This window comes from Astyanax mexicanus, chromosome 14, assembly GCF_023375975.1.
Source record: "Astyanax mexicanus isolate ESR-SI-001 chromosome 14, AstMex3_surface, whole genome shotgun sequence".
Lineage (NCBI taxonomy): Eukaryota > Metazoa > Chordata > Actinopteri > Characiformes > Acestrorhamphidae > Astyanax > Astyanax mexicanus.
The window spans coordinates 37,158,205-37,173,771 of record NC_064421.1 but is presented as its reverse complement, the minus strand read 5'-3'; the positions used below and the strand labels follow the sequence as shown (position 1 = coordinate 37,173,771).

At 39.2% G+C, this 15,567-nt stretch overlaps 1 protein-coding gene across 11 annotated transcripts in view; it reads left to right on the top strand.

Moving 5' to 3' along the window:
* Positions 1-15,567, top strand: part of lpin1a (lipin 1a) — a 78,335-nt gene that overhangs the window by 58,364 nt on the left and 4,404 nt on the right. For 6 of the 11 annotated variants that reach the window (XM_049464100.1, XM_049464099.1, XM_049464102.1 and 3 more), the window contains 11 exons: positions 272-365; positions 447-516; positions 1,451-1,528; positions 1,760-1,852; positions 2,226-2,278; positions 2,457-2,595; positions 2,857-3,005; positions 3,210-3,296; positions 9,892-10,044; positions 10,127-10,241; positions 14,537-14,640. In XM_049464100.1, the coding sequence (XP_049320057.1) occupies positions 272-365; positions 447-516; positions 1,451-1,528; positions 1,760-1,852; positions 2,226-2,278; positions 2,457-2,595; positions 2,857-3,005; positions 3,210-3,296; positions 9,892-10,044; positions 10,127-10,241; positions 14,537-14,640 (1,135 nt within the window). Of the gene's footprint in view, positions 1-271; positions 366-446; positions 517-1,450; positions 1,529-1,759; positions 1,853-2,225; positions 2,279-2,456; positions 2,596-2,856; positions 3,006-3,209; positions 3,297-9,891; positions 10,045-10,126; positions 10,242-12,353; positions 12,458-14,536; positions 14,641-15,567 lie in introns of those variants that run through there. The other 5 variants (XM_007240767.4, XM_049464101.1, XR_007424190.1 and 2 more) reach the window with 4 other exon arrangements.

Below are 15,567 nucleotides of genomic sequence, written 5' to 3'. Positions count from 1 at the left end.
CTTTACTCTCCTTATTTTATTAACCAGTCCTCTGAAAGAAATCTGTTATTAGGCCTGTCAAAGTATAATTGTGATAAATGCTTTTGTTGTTGCTGTAAGACAATTTTGCACCCCTAATATAAAAATAATACAGTACCATATTAATTCTTCTCCTCACCAAGTAAACACATTGGACATAATAGAGGTCAGCAAACAGTATTACAACAATGTGATTATTGTGACAGGCCTAGCTGTAATTGTTCATTATTGAACAAACCCTTTCTTTCTACAGAGGAATTCCAAGAGAGAGCAATATCTTATCAGGATTTTGTTGATAACCCGGCTATTATTGATGACCCCAACCTCGTCGTAAAGATCGGAACAAAGTGAGTAAAATCTGAGTAGTAATAAATATTAGGGTTTGTGTAAGAATTCATTGCTAAATCACTGCTGCCTGAATCTTAAAGGTACTACAACTGGAGTACAGCAGCTCCGCTTATGCTGGCTATGCAGGTGTTCCAGAAGCCCCTGCCAAAGGTAAAGATTGCATAACTGATTTATAACATACTTACAATAACAATATGTACAGCTGTGTGCCAACATGTGGGCACCCATGGTCAAATAGAGGTGTTGTGCAGTAGTAAATACAGCCTAGTAGCTAATCAAATAATTTTTGTGCAGAGAGTTGTAAACATGAATAGCCTTTCAGAACTTTCAGCTTAATCATATTTCCCAGCTCCATCAATTCTCTATTTGAGACCACAAGGAGTTAAAAAGAAATAGTTTGAAGACAAAGCCCACCCTGGAAAGTTCCCCAAAATCTGGTTCTGGCTGGCCTTGATCAGAAGTTGTCTGTGTCATTTTTTTATACACATACAGTACTACCTCTTGCCTAACAGTTTTGAGGCCTAGGCACTAACGGCCAGATCTTGCAAGTAAATAATATTTAAAACAGAGAAGTATTTTAGAGAACTCGGGTTTGTGGCTACCGTCTCAGCTGCTCTTCTCCGCTCTGCTCATAACATGTCAACACCTTCCCTTTAGCTAATCTCTAGGTCAGTGGGGCAAGCTTTATGTCAAGTCATGTTGCCTACTATATTATGTCAAGTTTATTCATAATGCATTTGATTATACTTCATTAGCTTGACTAGTATTGATTATAGTAAAATTATAGTAAAAACCTTGTGGTTTGCCCCAGGGCAAGATCACTTTAATTTGCTACTGCTGACCCAGTACATTTATGCAGCAAAAGAAAACGTTCAGAGATGAATAAACCGTAGTTTATACATGGCAGTGTTATATTGCTTTTAAACTTCTCATATGGACCCCAGCACTCATGTCCCCCAAACATTACAGTCCTGAAAAGATTAAAGAGTAAACTTGTCTCTTTCCTCCCTGTTTTTTCTTCTTTTTTCTTTTATTCAATTTAATTTCTTTCCTATCATCCCATTCCATCTGCCTCTGTTCTAAGTACTCGTGTCTGAGTTATGTGTACTCAGCTTTTGGATTCTTCACTTATTGTTTTCCTAATGTGTTTGGTTCCAATCCAGTATGTTCCCCATTCTGTGCAGTGTGTGGGGGGGTGTGTATGAGATAGAGACAGTGCAAAGAGTGATGAGTGCATGATAATAAGTGAGAGAGAATGATGATTGTGGATGATTGAGAGACAGAGATTTAGCTACTGCATGCTTTTTGGTGTGTGTTTGTGTGTCACAGCCACCTGCACTCATTCAGTTTTTGAGTTGAGTTGAGTATCAGGACCTCTGTGCATTTGCTTCAGGCTGCGGTGGAGAACATAATGAAGGAGAAGATGCCTAAGAAGGGAGGGCGCTGGTGGTTCTCGTGGAGGGGGAGAAACAGCAGCTCTAAGTCGGTAGGCTGCAGACCCAAGCTCATCACTGCTCTCCATTTACACCAGTGTTCCCCAGCTCTGGTCTAGAAATACTCTGGTCTATATACTTGTGTTGTCTTTGACTAATATTTAAAAAATCATGAAGGGGGAAAACACTTTTTCACACCACTGTACATACAGACACACACCAGAATAATTTTAGTTTAGCCACTATCTGGAGTACTGAGAAACACTGGGTATAATGCACTTCTTCAAATTCTATTACTTTAGATGTGTAGCAACAGCTCTCATATGGCTCTTCAGACTCACCTAAGTTGATATTAATTAATTAATTTTCAGGTTCTGTATAAAACTGTCCGATGACACAAGAATGTGATCTCGATTGTGTTTTCAGGAATCTGCAGCAGATCAGGTGGAGAGTGATGAGCAGCTACTGAGAGCCAGCAGGTAAAAACTGCATCCTAACCATCATTCACCATCACCTGTTCAAAGATAAAAACAGGAGAATGTTCATATTAATGATACACCTGCCTGTGTGCTCTCCTCTACACAATAATTGAATAACTGGACGTACTGCACTGGTAAGTAATGTTTTAAACATTGTGGGCTGCTGGTTCTGTAAAAGGTTGAAGGATGAATCTTCCTCGAGTGATGAGGACAACAGAACTGCCGAGCAGACCCCACCCTGTGCTCAGAAGCAGCACCCCCACAGCCCTGCCAGCATCTGCTACAGAAAGACACTACGCTTATCTTCAGAACAACTTGTAAGCTCCTCTTTACTATAGTCTGAAATGCAATTGAAATGTATTTGGAAATACATAAAACTCCTCAAAAACTAGTTGTAACACTGCCACATCAAATAATATGCTTTAATATACTACCCACTTTCTTAAACTAATCAGCTCTGTATATTTTCTAAAAACTAATTAGAATGGAATGTGTTTTGCTTTACCGTTAATGTGTATTAATAACATGACATGTTCTTAATACTTATTTGTGGTAAACCAGGCACATTTTGTTCTCAGACCAGTCTGCAGCTAAAAGAGGGTCCTAACGATGTGGTCTTTAGCGTCACCACTCAGTACCAGGGAACCTGCCGCTGTGAAGGCACCATATATTTGTGGAAATGGGACGATAAACTAGTAATTTCAGATATAGATGGCACCATCACCAGGTAAGAATGAGCAAAACCTTACGTATTAGCACAGGTTTATTTTACACCTGAACTCAGAACATCAGAAAAAATCTGTTTGCTGCATTTGGAAATAATTCTTAGGGTAGCAGAGGCTAAACTAAAATGATTTACTGTACTTTGGTATTTCTGTACAGATAAATAATATTGTTTTTAGAATCTATATGTGTAATTTCTTATTTACAGATCAGACACACTTGGGCATATTCTACCAACACTGGGCAAAGACTGGACCCATCAAGGCATTGCCCGCCTCTACCACAAAGTCAGCCAGTAAGTTTTACATATTGAAACATCGCAGTGTAAAACCTGGTTTTAGTACATTGTATACTTGTACAGGAAACATGTATTTAACTGGAAATTACATAGGCACTTCTAAACTACAATATATAAAATGTTTCAGAATGTATAATTTCACCCATGACGTTTAGTCTGTTCTTCTAAAGAGACATCATGGGCCCTGTTTTAGTGAGCTGTAGCTAAGCCATCAACCACGCACTGTGGCAGCTAGATTTAGGGCATCAAATCAAATCTAATTTATTTGTATAGCGCTTTTTACAACTGGTGTTGTCACAAAGCAGCTTTACAGAAACATGATTACAGGACAAAGAATCAGACAAAAACATTAAACATACAGAATACAGAACCCCCAGTGAGCGCGGAGGCAAGGAAAACTCCCTCAGAGCTGCAGGAGGAGGAAGAAACCCTGGGAGGACCAAGACTCACATTTTTACGGGGGGACCATCCTACCACTGGTCAAACGGCTTTTAAATTAAAATTTAAAAAGTCTTTATACATCCACATAGGTTTTATATATTCAGGAGTATAGCGGCGCCACTTATGGAAGCAGTTAGAGCTTGAATGTAATCTGTAGTGGAGAGCAGGGCTGGGCGATATGGATCAAAAACTATATCTTGATTTTTTTTTCTGAATTGCGATATATACGATATATATATATATCTATATATTTTTTTATATATATATTGTATATATCGCAATTCAGAAAAAAAATCAAGATATAGTTTTTGATCCATATCGCCCAGCCCTGCTCTCCACTACAGATTACATTCAATATATATATATATATATATATATATATATATATATATATATATATATATATATATATATATTTATTTTTTTTTTTTTATATATATATATATATCTAAATGTGAGTCTTGGTCCTCCCAAGGTTTCTTCCTCCTGCAGCTCTGAGGGAGTTTTTCCTTGCCTATATATCGTAATTTATAATTTATAATCTTGTGGTTTGGGAAGGCGGGGATAGGGGAGGGGTAGTGTGTTTAGTGAGTGAGAGAGGCGGGGCTAGGTGTCAGAATATGAGACGTGCTGCTGTATAGCTGAAAAGTTGGGTTCTGCCGTCACTGTGTGTTTTTTAATAGAGAACGGCGTCTGAATGAACTTCGTATCTGTCCTCTGTGCGTGCCACACTTTATTCAGAAAGCCGGCGATTGGTCTTTGAGTTTCCTGCACTGCAAAACCTCCGTCAACGACTAGTATAGTTTAAAATAAACCCTGTTGAAACTAACTAGTTCTAAACAGTGGACCAGGTCCGCCTATTAATGACCCCTGCTATACAAAATTCTGCTGCTCATCTGACTCGGTGAATCCAAACCATCTGGAAATGAGCTGTAATATTAGGTTTCTCTGTCGCCTCTCTCTCTTTCCCCGCTCTGCTGCCTGACTGCTGACTGCGGTGGGGGAGGGGTAGTGTGTTTAGTGAGGGAGGGAGGCAGAGCTAGGTGAAGCTGTACAGAAGGACAGCGGGAGAACTGACGGGGCTCACTTCAACGCTGCGTAGTCTATATCGATATACGCGATATTGTCTTATATCGCATATGAAAATATATCAATATTTTTAAAATCTCAATATATATCGCCCAGCCCTAGTGGAGAGTAAGACGGATGATGAGCAGCTGATCTGTGGTGGGTGATGGAGAAGAGCTGACTTCAGAAACTTCCATCAGTCTGGCCGGACAGGGGACATGAAAGCCTGAGGGTCCAACATCCATCAGTATCTGGTCAGACAGCTGGGCAGTCAGTAACTCGGAGGAAGGCAGAGAGATGGAATTAGTTTTGACTGGATTTATGTAAAACAGAAAATATAAAACATTATCAACGTACTTAAACAAGTACGTTTTCAGTCTAGACTTAAAGATTGAGACTGTGTTTGAGTCCCAAACATATTCAGGAAGATTGTTCCAGAGTTGGGGCGCTTTATAAGAGAAAGCTCTTCCTCCAGCAGAGCTCCTCTGAATACTGGGAACTACTAAAAATACCAGCACGCTAAGATCTAAGTGGTTCATAATAGGAAATGAGGTCTCGCAAAACCTCAGGAGTGAGCCAGTGTAGGGCTTTATACGTTTACAGGAGAATTTTATAGTCTATGCGGAATTTGAATGGAAGCTAGTGCAGTGCTGATAGGACTGGACTAATATGGTCAAATTCTCTAGTTTTAGTAAGGACCCTGGCTGCAGCATTTTGAACTAGCTGAAGTTTATTTAAGTTACTGCAGGAACATCCAGACAGTAGCGCATTACAATAATCTAGCCTTGAGGTAATGAAGGCATGCACTAATTTTTCTGCGTCATGCAGTGATAGGGCATTTCGTAGCCTGCAAATATTACAGAGGTGTAGAAAAGCTGTTCTAGTAACATTAGATATGTGTTTATCGAATGCTAGATCTGAATCTATGATAACGCCATGATTTTTAGCTGCTGAACCAGGGGTGGCTGAGAAGTCAGCCAGATTTAGCATTAAGTCTGATAATTTATTTATAGCAGCTTCTGTTTTATCACTATTTAATAGGAGAAAGTTGTGCGACATCCATGATTTTACATCTTTTACACAATCCTTGATTTTCTTTATTCTCACTCTGTCGTCAGGTTTGGCGGATATGAAGAGCTGCGTGTCATCCGCATAACAATGAAAATTCACATCATGTTTTCTAATAACTTTGCCCAGTGGGAGCATATATAATGTAAATAATAACGGTCCTAATATAGAGCCTTGTGGAATTCCATATGTTACGTTAGTATAACTGGACATTTCATTTATCCTCACAAACTGATAACGATCGGTTAAGTATGATTTAAACCATGATTACGCCGTTCCAGTTACACCGACCATGTTCTCTAATCTTTCTAAAAGGATAGTATGATCTATTGTATCAAAGGCTGTGCTCAGATCGAGACGTACCAGTAGGGAAACACAGCCTTGGTCGGCAACTGTAAGTAGATCGTTTGTTATTTTAACTAAAGCTGTCTCAGTGCTATGATGAGGCCTAAATCCAGATTGAAATTTTTCATAGATCTGGTTTCTTTGCAGGCAAGAGCAAAGTTGTTGGGCTACAGCTTTTTCTAAAATCTTAGAAATAAACGGTAAGTTTGAAATAGGTCTATAGTTAGACAGTACACTAGGATCAAGATTTGGTTTCTTGATCAGAGGTTTTATTACAGCTGTTTTAAAGGCTTTGGGTACATGGCCTAGGGTGAGCAATGAGTTTACTATCATTAACAGAGGTTTAATGATATCTGGTAGTACCTGTTTTAGTAATTTTGTGGGGACTGCATCAAGCGTGCAGGTTGTGCTGTTTGAAGAGGAGATCATTTTCTCTAGTTCTAGCTGTGGAAGTGGGTTAAAGGGCCCTATTTTAATGATCTAAAGGGCACTAGTTAATTGCGCTTTGCGCAGCTGGATTAAGGGGCGTGTCCTCTGTCTTTGGAATCTTGAGGGCGCGAAAAATACGCCTTTCGCAGCTCCAACGGCACAAAGGGTGTGTTTAAATTCCCTTAATAATTCATGGATGTGTTTTGGGCGTAACGTGAAATAAAGACTTCCAACATAACTTCGGTAACAGAGTTTTGTTTTTGATCAGCCACACCAGATGACAGAGAGTATGTGCTATTTATCTGTTTAATTTTATCTCAAATGTTTTCAATTTTACTATCGAAGAAGTCCATAAAAGCATTGCTGGTGTGAATGGCTGGGATCTGAGGTTCAGTACGTGCCTGGTTTTTAGTTAATTTGGAAATAACACTAAAGAGAACTCGAGGATTTTTTTTATTAATCTCGATCTGTGAAGCCAAAAACGCTGAGCGGGCTTTATTTAGTTCTTTTCTATATTTAACAAGACTGTCTTTCCACGCAGAGTGAAACACTTCCAGTTTAGTTGATCGATATTTACGCTCTAAATTTCGTACTAACTGCTTTAAGGTACGAGTTTGATCATTGTACCACGGTGCGAGCTTTTTCTGTCTCTCTATTTTGTGTTTAAGGGGAGCTACAACATCTAAGGTAGAGCGAAAGGTATTTTCTAAACCTTCGGTTAGTTTGTCTAGTTCTACTGGGTCTACAGGAGAATACATTAGAGTTGATAAATCAGGAAGCTTACCTGTAAATTGTTGGGCTGTAAAAGGCGTAATTGAACGTTTTATAGAGTAGCTAGGGGATGTACATATATTATGACTAAGATGTAATTTAAATGAAATAAGGTAATGATCTGAAATTGCGGAGGTTTGACAACGAATATTCAGCTTATCTATGCTCAAACCCAGGGTCAAAACTAAATCCAGAGTATGATTACAGTAAAGAGTAGGTCCTGTTATATTTTGAATAATACCAAATAATACCAGTCTAAAATTGATGTGAATTACTTTTTTAATGGATCATCCAACTTTTCGAAATGAATGTTAAAGTCTCCTACTATAATTACTTTATCACTACTTACTGCTAAGTCTGTGACAAAATCACTAAATTATTTAAAAAATTCTAAATAGGGCCCTGGTGGTCTGTAGATATTAATAAAAAATATATATATATTTTTGTAACTGGATTAATTATACTGGTGTAAAGAAGCTCAAAAGAAGTAAAATAATCATAGTGTTTCTGATTGCTAACTAAGGTATTTCGGAAAAGTATGTAGACCCTACCTCCTCTACCGGACAATCTCGGATTGTGTATATAATTGTAGCCTGCAGGGGTGGCTTCATTTAATACTACATATTCATGTGGCCTAATCCAGGTTTCTGTCAGGTACAGAACATAACATTTCTGATCAGTTACGATTTCATTCACTATTGAATTTAGAGAGATCTAATATTAAGTAAACAATCTTTAGGTTTTAAGTGTTAGTGCTACAGTCTGGATACGATTTTTAATATAGGTTAAGTTATTTAGATTGACTGTTTTCATTTTTGTTTGATTTGGGGGACAGACACAGTCTGAATACATTGGTATCTAGGTAACGTCTCTTTGCAGCTCGCAGACGGTCGGTTAAGCCTCTCTGTCTGCGGCCTGGTCCTGGCTCTGGATTGTCAGCAGCTTCTAATACTACTCTGCTGACTAGCTAAAAGACTATGAGCTATGCTGCATAAAAGTAAGGCAGCACCCTCCCGCGTGGGGTGGACACCATCCCTACCTAAAAGACCAGGCTTGCCCTCAAACTGTAGCCAGTTATCTATAAAGCCCACATGATTTTCTGCACACCACTTGGACATCCAGCGGTTCAGCGAAGAAAGCCTGCTGTAAGCTTCATCACCACGCCTCATTGGGATGAGGCCAGAGCAGATTACCTCCTCGGACAGCGTCTGGGCCTTTTTAATCACCTCTTTAATATTAGCTTTAGTCATTTCAGACTGCCGCAGACGAATATCATTGGCCCCTACATGAATTACTACCCTCAAATATCTCCTATTTTCTAACAGCCTAACGTTGCGAAGCAAACCTGTTTGACACGTGAACTGGGGGAGCGTGGTGTTCAGGTGGTCTGGCTGTGGCCTTTGCGGTAGGATTAGCCTTAGCCTTTTGACTATGCCGCCAAGACCCATTCGCCCCGCTGTGAGGGCTCTAAGGCCGGAGTCGAGGGGGTACTAGCTCTTCCTGAGACACCCGGGGCTGCTAACAGTGAATCCTGCTGTCTATCCCTTATTAAACCCCGGACGTGCAGCTCTAACTTATTCACCTTATCCACCAAGGTGCTAACTATCTCACGAATACCACTATTTTTTCCAGTATTGGTGGACAAGGGGTCTAAGCTATACATGCCACACTCTGAACAGGAAAAAAATCTCAGCAGTAGCCATGGAGAAAAAAGCACTCACCTTGTTTCAGTTGAAATTAGAAACCAACTGTGGCAGCAAACAGCTAAACCAGCAAACCTGAGAAAAAAGTAGACTGAGAGTGGATTAATAGTTGTGTAGAGCAAATATGAAGCAGACTAAAAGTGGACTAGTAAGTGTGAAGAGAGTAAAAGAGAAGAAAACAGAGAAAAGTGTAGAAGCTGAAGATTAGAGCAAGCTAACAGCAGCACACCAGCAGAGCAGCACACTAGCAGACCAAAGTAGCAGAGTGCAGAGTAGCAGAGCACAGACTAGAGAGCAGAGCAGACAGAGCATGTCAGTGGGGCATGTCAGTGTATCTTTGCTATCATAACCACAGGAAAATTACACCTTGCACAGCTCAAAATGTGCAAAAGGCATGTACAGATTCTCTTAAACCCCTTAAAATGCCCTGTCCATTATACAGGCTACAGGTGTAGACGATACAACCCTTTTTCTCTGCAGTAAAATAGGTTATTCACATTCTGAAAACTTTGAGGGCTTTGATTCCTACAGGACAATTGGAGAAGCTGGCTGTTTTCTATTTTCTCCACTTAATAATTCCAGATCAGTAACAGGAATCAAACCCAAATTCTGCAGGTTTAAAAATAGACGTTAAAAGGCGTAAAAATAAACTGCCGGCGGGTTGTAAGATAGCAATAATCGTCATGGTTAGGGCCGCTTTTGTTAAACTTGTACTGTTTCATGTTAATAAGCCTAGTGCTTTTAACCTTTTCTTTTTTGTTAAACAGGAATGGCTATAAGTTCATGTATTGCTCAGCACGGGCGATTGGTATGGCTGGCATGACCAGAGGTTACCTACACTGGGTAAATGAGAGAGGCACCATGCTCCCTCAGGGTCCTGTTCTCCTCAGTCCTAGCAGCTTGTTTTCTGCATTACACAGGTGAATAAGTATGAAAGCAACTGATTAAAGAAGGGCTTTAGTGATGGTCATATATTTATCAGTTCTTCATTCTGTATTTTAGGGAGGTCATTGAGAAAAAGCCAGAAAAGTTTAAAATTGAGTGTTTGACTGACATCAAGAACCTCTTCCATCCAAACATAGAGCCTTTCTATGCTGCTTTCGGAAACAGAGCAACAGTAAGTTCCTGTTGTAATAACTTTTTTTTTATATAATTTTAGTGTGGTTACTACATTGAATGTATACACTCTTTTTTGTTGCTATATATGTAAAGGACTGCATGGCAGGCTGGTCCTGGGGATTTTACTTCCCCGAGAGGGTGTACCGTATTTTTCGGACTATAAGGCGCACCGTATTATAAGGCGCACGATGAGTGAACGGTCTATTTTTAGTGTTAGTCCATACACAAGGCGCACTGGATTATAAGGCGCACTAAATGAAACTTTATTTATATCAGTAACAATAACTCTGAGCAATAAATCCTTCACAATATCTGTGAAAAATAACAACATCTCTGAGCAATAAATCAACAAGCACAGCAAGTACGTATTACTCCGCGACGCTCCTGACAACGGTAGCCGCAACGCTCCGACAGACCATAATATTATGTTGAAGCACAGCAAGTACGTATTACTCCGCGACGCTCCTGACAACGGTAGCCGCAACGCTCCGACAGACCATAATATTATGTTGAAGCACAGCAAGTACGTATTACTCCGCGAGGCTCCTGACAACGGTAGCCGCAACGCTCCGACAGACCATAATATTATGTTGAAGCACAGCAAGTACGTATTACTCCGCGACGCTCCTGACAACGGTAGCCGCAACGCTCCGACAGACCATAATATTATGTTGAAGCACAGCAAGTACGTATTACTCCGCGAGGCTCCTGACAACGGTAGCCGCAACGCTCCGACAGACCATAATATTATGTTGAAGCACAGCAAGTACCGCATTACTCCGCGAGGCTTCTGACTAGAATAGCGTGTTGTGCCGAATTCGGTGAATAAAACGGTTTTAAAACAGAGATAAAGATTGGAAAAGTTTCATTTCTGGATGAAGTGATTTCCAGCGCTGTTTGGATATAACTGTGGATTACAGGAGACTGGATTGATGGATTCTCTTTAGTCTGGACGCGTTTTGAAGGTAGGACCTGTGGCTGAGCGCGGGTGTGTGTTCGGGGGGTGGCGGCAGTGACCGGAGGTTACCCCAGGACAAAAGGAGAGCCTTTTATTACTGGAAACATGCGCTCTGACGCAGCTCTAATTCATGAAACATACATCCTACAGTAAAAGCACAGTTCTGGAATCCGGAGAGCCAGACGGTTCGAATGGTGTATGACATGACCGCATTCGATGAAATATGGACGAACGATAAACGCAAATATGAGAGTTATGAATGATTAAAATCATAACCAAGGCATATTTCGCCCTAAATGTTTATTTTCTGAAAGGATGTTCCGCTAAATAGGCTAAATAGCTCAAAAGCAGAGATTCTAAGCTTTAAAATGGTATATTGGATGTCTATATTGAACCTGTAACTGTTCATAACTATTCAGAAACACAGCCAGTTATGAAATATTAAATATTTCTGGCCCGCCGGTGGGCCAGCGCGTGTTAAGAGGTTAACTTTACTTAGAAGTGGGCGCTAAAAAGAAACAGTTTGTGCTATTACCCCAGAACGGGTGGAAAGGAAAGTTTACCGGCACCTTGTTCTGGCCACGGAGCTACAGTGGAAACTAGCTACCCTGAGCCACAGCCGAGAGGCAGTACGGCAGTCAAAGGTAACCGCGCGCTACGGCAGTCAAAGGTAACCGCGCGCTAGCCCAAGAGGGGGATCTTTTTCTGGCGTGGGTGAGGAATTGTGCACAACAGAGCGCCGTGTACCACATAAAAATCGAGGTCAGTAAACACAAGCAAAATCCATACACAAGGCGCACTGCATTATAAGGCGCAATGACGATTTTTGGGAAAAAATAAGTATTTTAAGTGCACCTTATAGCCCGAAAAATACGGTATATTGTTTCCCCCATTGAACATTATACAGGCTCAATAATTATAGCTTTAGTCATATGCTGTATAAAATAATCTTCTTTTAAACAAATAAAAACTAAATTAAAAAGGCTGTTACACATGATGAACAGTAGACTGAAAACGTTTGTAATTGACATTAAAGATGAATATGAATATGACCCCAATCATCAATATCTCAGCTTTAGTGTCCAGATATTAACATCTGGATCTGATACACAGTTCAGTAGATAGCACCTTCTGTCTAATCAAATGTATTAGCGCAGAATGTCTACAGATTCAGATTTGGAGACCCCAGTCTGTGAGATGGGGCCATCACATGCCAAGAGATACAGAAGCATCTGGGCCAGAACCAGCCGATTCAGGTTTACACATGCTGATAACTCTAACACTCATATAACACTATCAACTATCAACTACCTATTATCAGTCGTTATCGTTATTATTACCACCCAAAATAACTTTTTGTACACAGATGTATATACATGTATGTATATTATGTACATATATTATATAACTATTTATTGCCCATTTGCACTGTCTTTATTGCTACTATATTTTTTTCAAAAGAAAAAAGTGTGGGTTCAGATAAAAGTATCTTCTGAACTATGTATTAGATTCAGATATAAATACCTGTAGATACAAGCTGAAATGTAGATTTTTCTTTTGTCTCATATTCTTTTTATATGTCAAACCCAATTTTTTTTTCAGTCTCTTTACAAAAATAAAGAGGATGGCCTCACTGCTCCAATAATTTTGGAGGGGAATGTTTGGTGCAGATCCAGTACTACAACCCCAATAAAGTTGGGAAAATAGAGAAAAATTATTTTATTTTATTGCAGACAGTATCAACCCAATATATTTAATGTTTTATTTGCTCAAAATTTTATTAATTAATATATATTAATTCTTGCATTAATTCCTGCTACACATTTACCAATTTGTAATGTTGCCATTCCTTGTCACAGCACTTAAGATATTTAGTCCCATTCTTCCTGCTAACACATCTTGCGCTGTGTAACAGTCGACATATTCTACTGGGGACAGGCCAGGACTGCAGGCGGACCCTCTTATGTGGTCTTGAAGGCAGCATAGGTTGTTCTAAGATCTCTGCAGATCTGTAATTTCTGCATTAAGGCTGTATCACAGAAGTCTACTGACACGCCCCCACATTATTACAGAACCTGGCTTTTGGACTGGCTGCTGATGGTTTCTTTTTTTTTTCTTATTATTACTATTTGGTATTAGTGAATATAGTAACTCTGTATGTAGAGAAGTGGGAGGAGCTTCTGGACATGGTGAACATAAGGCTTGTGTTGTGTACAGTAAAGTTGTAAGTGGTATTAGTGAATATAGTAACTCTGTATGTAGAGAAGTGGGAGGAGCTTCTGGACATGGTGAACATAAGGCTTGTGTTGTGTACAGTAAAGTTGTAAGTGGTATTAGTGAATATAGTAACGCTGTATGTAGAGAAGTGGGCGGAGCTTCTGGACGTGGTGAACATAAGGCTTGTGTTGTGTACAGTAAAGTTGTAAGTGGTATTAGTGAATAGAGTAACTCTGTTTTGTATTGATTGCTGGTGATGAAGGTGTAAAGTAATATCTCATTCATGTGGTTCTATAATCAGTTGTTGAATGATGGCTCTTGATAAAGTACATTAAGGGATCGAACATATGATTGGTGTTCAGCTTAGGCTTGTGCTCTTACCTATTACACATTAAAATTCCTCCCCATTCATTGAATGTTTTAAAAAATATATTATGGGTCGTAGATGGAGGTACTTTTGTTTTTAAACATTTCAGTAATTTTCTCACACATTTGTTACAAACAGGAGATCATCTTCTTATTTTTATTAAGAGACCCACATGATTTTGATTATAATCATCTATTGACATCTATTGATATCACATAATGTATAGCAGGATGGAATGCAAGAAAGGGGTTCGTACTGTGTGCAATCAAGTAAATGTCATTAAAAAATCATTAAATACAACTTGCAAACCTGGGAACAGACCTTTTTCTCCAAGTGTCTTGTTTTGTCACTATTATTACTGGCAGCGTTTAGTTATGCACATCCAGCTGTTAATGGGCTGTCTCCAGAAAGCCGCATCTAAATCCATGCACCCGCTCTTACCCTTTAGTGCTCTATGAAGGATGTGTAGTACAATAATCCAAAGTGTATTGTTGACATCACCACCGAGTAGACAGAGTTGTTGGTTAAGTGTGGGTTGCAGGGAGTTATTTGTTGTGAGTTCTTAAACAATGTCGTGTGAAGAGTTATAACAAGCAGATAAACTAAACATGACAGAAAAGTAGTGGCTTTGCTCCAAACATTCTGCTCAAACTGTTCTGTCCTGGCCTGGCCCATGCCATGCGACGCCCCCGTTTATGTTAAGAAAGATACGTTTTTAACTCTTTTTAAGGGTTGACTGTTCTCTGTGTAGGATGTGTATTCATATAAGGAGGTGGGAGTACCCTTAAACCGAATCTTCACTGTGAACCCTAAAGGAGAGCTGATTCAGGAACACGCCAAGACCAACATATCATCGTAAGTGCTGCATATTTCATCATTATTCATTTCACTCCAGTAATTCAGTCACTAAGTGGATGTTTTGATAAAATTAAATATTTAGTAAACATTTTAGTGACACATTTGTTGTGAAATTCCACATCGAGGGGTTTTAAAAGTTTCTGAAGTTTATTTTACCAGTACAAACTGTAGTGGAAATAACTAGCAGTCATGTTACTCTAATAGAGCGAGTTGCTGTCGTTCCCAGTCGTTTCACTTTATAATATCACTGACATTTGACTGTAAAATATTTAGTAATGAAGAAATTTTACTGCCTTGATGTACAGGAGCTGCATTCTATCACAATACCAGGATAGGATCCAAATGCAGGTTTATTAAGGAAGTATAATAATCCACAGACAAACAAAACAGACAAAGGATAACCAAAAGACATGGACGAGGTACACTGAAGCAAAGGTAAATCAGAGGGGTAAACAACAGAGAGAGATAACGCTTCAAAATTACTGAGAATACAGACAAGACGTGCTTATATGGGTGATTCTTAGGATTTGTGCTCTTTTAGAGTCCCGGGTCATATTTTTAAAATAATTGCAATTTTGGACAAATACCTCTTTTCTGAAGGTAAATGGTGATAAAAAAAACTCTTATAAAAATTTACCACCTTTTAAATATGATTTTTGAATACTTTTATCCACTTGCAAAATCACTATTTTCTCCTTTTCTCACCCCCAGAGGTTTAAACTTCCACAATGAAAAAAAGATTTAAAATAGCATTTATATAAGAATTGTTGATGCAGCTGTAGTAAGGAATAATGAAATAAATAAAATATATAAAAATATTTGACTTGAGTCGACTGTCAATATAATTTTTTATACAAAATATACCTGTCTCACAGCATTGGCGTCATTTCCACCACAATGCCTACTTTCCCTTTAAAAAAGTTC